Genomic DNA, 4974 nt, shown 5'->3' on the forward strand with positions numbered 1-4974 from the left:
GCAAAGATTGTCTTATACGAGTCTTCCCGATCATCTGGATCACATCTACAGTGCCGCTCCTCTTCGGACAATCGCCATTGCTGTCTGATCAGACTAAACTGAGCATCACACCCAGACGTAACGTCCAGGTCCCTCTATGTCGCCGGGTTTCAAACGATCATGAAATATTGAAGTCATCATATTCAAGCGAGGCGGTCGTTCTATAACTCGAGGCACTAGTTGTTTTCAGACAACAGACTCTGAGGTATCAGGCACGATCAAAATCGTCTTCACGCGGCATTCCCCAGACAGAACAACGACCTGTCCAACCCTCAATACTACCTGTTTCTCTGGTACTCTCACTGGCATTCATTTCGAGTTAATTCTTGTCAAATGTTACACGACATTTACTGAACACGACTGGCATCCTTGGTCGTCGACACGACAAATACTTCAATCACATTGAGCTTAGGACCCGAACATCACGCCAACCTTTGCACGACATGCGATAAATGGGTCTGCCAATACCCTGTCCAATTGTTGTGTACTGTCAAAGACACTGAGCTCTTGAACTTGTTGGTTTCGGAGTACAATTGACAGCCATCCATCGCCTCGCCGGATTGCTCTCTGCCATCGTTGCACCAAACATGTAAGGCGAACACTGTTCGACGTGTCGTAACTACATTAATCGTCGCGCCGCTAACTCCTTAACATAGAACGGCCATTTATCAGTTACTCCTGTGGTTTATCGCTGACGTACCAAGGCTGGCTGATTTGTTGTGACGACTGCTCAGTTTTACTGACGGCTCGAGCCCCTCTGCCGGACTCCCATTCATTACCCAAACATGGTTCGACCCCTCCCGCGGGACGAGTTCCCACGCCAGCCGTCGTTCCAGCCATGTTTTCCTCCTACCACAAGGCATGCCTCATTCTCGCAGGAGAGATATGTTGCCGATGCAGTACAACGACCTGATTCTTTCCTCCAAGACCGCTACGGCCTCGATCCAGGGGACAGTCGCTATCAAGAGCCGTATGACTTGCACCGACGTCAACCCCCAATGGTGAGGCCCGTGTAGAATATTCCCTGGAGTCGTGAATATCGCTAACATGACGACTTGAATCTATACAGGCAATTCCCGAGGCGCTCCGTTCACAGTGTGGGATTGCTGGAAAGCAATACTTCGTTGCCGTTATGAGTGAAGATGGAGAGCCGATGACATATCTCAGCCCACCTCAGAAGCTAGACGCAATCACGATTGGCCAGTTTTTTGACAAAGGCAAATTTCAACAGGTCATGGCTCGAGTTCATTCTGGTAAGATCAAAATATATGCTACCTGGCAAAAGTTGAGGGATGCGCCACACTGGCTTGATGCTGATCATACACCATCCTCTTTTCTTGTAGGCGCTGATCCCATATTGGATAATGGACTGCAACTCGAGGATGCCTCTTTTAGCAGAAGTGGTAGTTTTGGACGTATGCGACCCTCGGATCGACGTCGCAGCTCTATTTTTGATGATTTGGAAGGGCCTACACGATCTGGACGCAAGCGACCTCGACCCCGCCACCCAATCAACGACGACGACGATGTGCCGATGACGGTATCATCACGAAAAGGAATCAAAGTTGGTGATGGTGATGCAGTATGGAACTTCTACGAACAACGGTTCAAGAACTGTCAACAGACTGCGTGCAAGTTGATAGCCAAGGCATGGGTTAAGGCTGTAGAGCCCAAGAAACAATCAACACATCCATACACAGGCAGCGACGAAAAGGCCCCAGATTGGTGGCCAAAGCCATGGGGCCCTACAAAAGACGACAAGGTCAGGCACAAGGAGCCGGATCATTTATATAAACGAGGTGTGTTTGTATTTCGTCCTTGACCAGCAAGGCAAATTTCATTAAAAGCTCACATGGCTATAGAACGAGTCCATCTACTGGCGCATATATTGAGGCTTGTAATTGAGCCCAATGGCAGACAGCATAACGATATTCAAAAACTTGGCCTCAATGTGAAGAAGTTAGAAGAAACAACTGCTGAAGCCCTATCATCATTCTTCATGGACAACGACACCAACGCCAAGAAAAAACCGTATTTAACTGAGATTTTCAAGATGGCCAGGCAAGAAGAACGTTTCAAGAACGGCGAGATTGGTAAGCCCACTAACAGTGCCCGCAGCGCTATGAGCAGTTCCAGTTGTCATTTGTATTGAGCCAGGCATTAACACAATCCACTAGACGGATCCACCGAAGTGTATGTGATGGCGGAAGATAAGCTTCCTGAGAACTATGCCTCCGAAAACGAAGACGGAAATTTTCCCAAGGATGAGGAGGATCATGAATTGCAGCGTCCCAAGGCCAACACGCAGCATCACTGCGCGGTCCAAACGCCAACGACTGGTCCTGGCTCAGCACAAACATTGCACGGTGGCCATGGCCCGTTCACCGGTGAACTACCCGTCCGAGGGCATTCCTTCAATCCCAGCATGTTACCGGCAGACATACCGTCTCAGCCACATACCTTCATGGACAGCAACGGCATCACCGTCACAGATCAAACCTCGGTCACTGCCCCTAGCGGGCCCTTAGCCCTGGACATGGTGACCAGCCCCCACGATACCAGCCGGCGGCCGTCAGTCTTCAGCGAATACGCTAGCCCAGGAGGTAGCAACATGTATGCTCAGCAATGGCAACAGCCTCAGCCTGGGTCAACTGGCCCAGGGCAAGGTTCAATGTATGCATACACCCCTACTCAGGGCAATCCTCAGCAACCCCCCTATATAGGCCAAGGAGTTCCCATGAATCCCAATACGCCATTTATAGGGGGCTCATTTGAAGGATCTCCACGACCAGAGTATGAGGCAAACGGGCCCCCGATATTCCGAACAGGAGATATGCCTCATCCCCCGGTTAATCAATCCCAAGGGTACTATGTTCCCAACGACGGTAGAAGCGGGCTGCGAGTCATCACCCAAGTGGTAGACGGTGTTTCCAGAAACCAAATGCAATAATATGAGCAAGAGATGGCAACTTCATACCACTATGCCAAAGGCATCAGGCATATACACTACGGCGGACACAAATAAAACAAGAAGTGCCAAAAAGAGTTTCGTTCAGCGCAATCATGAAGCGATTGCCCTTCTATTAGGCATCCTACCACAGCAATTGTCACCCAACCTCGAGCAAGATAATTTGGCAGGGGAAGAACTATATTGCATAAAGCAGCCCATCTAGTACGTGGACCGTGGAGAGAGAGTTGGGCCGGCATGATTCAAGCCACAGGATTACTACCACTACTATTATCTCTTGGCGAGCAAGGTTTACCTCTGGATATATTCCCCGGCGCTTTTCGAGGAATATGGATCGTTGTTACTGGAGTGACGTGGTTTGACGGCGAATGCTCTAGTAACTTCGATTGGGTACGATGTGTTGATATATAAGGGGCTGTGATATACCGCAAGAGAAAAAGGTTGGCGGAAGGCATTTTGATCATTTGGTTTTAATTTTGAAGAATATGGCACAATTTTATTTTTACTTCCTGAGAAGAAGAGAATCCACAGCAGCGCAATTGGTATCTTTGTTGCCTTGGGCCATGGCGTTTGAATGGATACATGATTCCGTTTCGGACGGATATTGGGCTCAGGCACGTTTGTTACACGGTAATGATTTACCTGTTGCTGCACCCTGATGACTTGGCGCGAGGAGAAAAAGGCGGCGAAGCTAGTTGCCCATAGTATCCGTTCCGAAGACGGAGGGGCGTGGCAGTCTGTTTAGCGCAGCAAGCGGTTCTTTCTCCGGCGCAGCGTGTTTAGCAACTGTTTTTGATTCCTTTGCGTCTACGGCTCATGGTATTTGTCCTTGGAGAAGATTGTAAGCGTTTCTTACGGCTAGCGAGTGTCTGGACGGAGGCCAAGGGCAAGTGCCTGGCGAGTCTACGAGACGAGACTTTCATAACGCTCCCTCGCCAGCAACTGTCTGCCATGGGTTGTATGGTCTCAAGACAGAATGCTGTTCCAATACATTTCATGGGCTCATGCATAGCCCTGACATGAACGTTACATGGTTCTCAGTCGGGGCTTGAGTTACGGACTTGAGTTACATTACCTCCTTGTTACCTGTCTTGCTTGCACTCTTGGATGTATATATGTGACACGGTGTTATTGTGGGTGGAGCGGTTTTTTGGTTTCTTACGGGCATTTCTTACGCTACCATGACTGAACGTCCTACTGTTTTTATGTTTATGCGAGGCGCATCGGGCTTGTGAGCTTAGCGCGTGGGACCTCGGGAGAGATCCTTGGAAACAAAGGGGCGTGCAAAGACAACTAGGTGGGAAGCTGTCAGGTCAACAAGACTTGGACAGCGGGGGGCTGTAATCTAGGTTGGGATGGCACAGGCGCGTCCCAAGGCAGAATCTCAGACCAGAGGAGCGGGATTTGGATGGCGTTTGGATGAGCCGAGCTGAAGGTGAGAGATGAAGGAGGAAGGCGAATATACAGTGCTCCGTATTTACTATGCCACGAGACGAGACGAGACAATGATGCTCGTATCCCGACCAGTCAGCACGAGGGTCTGGGTTGGCTCGGGCCAAGGAAGCAGAGCTGTTCGGGCTGTTGGCAGGAGTGTCGGAAGAACGAGACTAGGATAGGATTTAATGGTGAGCACTGACATATTTGTTGCGGAGCAATGCCCCCAACTCTGTGGTTTCGTTGTGATGATGGACTCCCGGAGCGAATGAGTGAGCGAGGACAAGTATAAAGGGCGAGAGAAAGAGAGAGGAAGATTGTGGTCCACCATGACCATGTCAGCAACGATACGCAATAGCCAAGTCTTCCCATTCTACACATACCATGTCCTGCCAGTCCTGTGGCGGACCAAGATGCTCATTGACGTGTCACCGGTAGTAGGAGAAGCACATGTTGGTCGAGGTGGAGCAGAGTCTGAGGAGACAAGTACCGGGACGGTCCGGATATGAGTTGTGTATGTACATGCGTCCATT

The 4974-nt window shown here is 49.9% G+C and overlaps 1 protein-coding gene across 1 annotated transcript; it reads left to right on the forward strand.

The window, feature by feature from the left end:
* Positions 1 to 824: 824 nt before the first annotated feature.
* On the forward strand, positions 825 to 2989 carry MAA_03424 (uncharacterized protein; the record flags this gene model as incomplete). Its single annotated transcript, XM_007821422.1, has 4 exons — positions 825 to 1040; positions 1109 to 1838; positions 1902 to 2132; positions 2217 to 2989. 4 exons carry the CDS (start codon positions 825 to 827, stop codon positions 2987 to 2989), a joined length of 1950 nt encoding a protein of 649 aa, XP_007819613.1.
* Positions 2990 to 4974: the final 1985 nt, after the last annotated feature.

Source organism: Metarhizium robertsii (assembly GCF_000187425.2).
Source record: "Metarhizium robertsii ARSEF 23 chromosome Unknown MAA_Scf_3, whole genome shotgun sequence".
Taxonomy (NCBI): Eukaryota; Fungi; Ascomycota; class Sordariomycetes; order Hypocreales; family Clavicipitaceae; genus Metarhizium; species Metarhizium robertsii.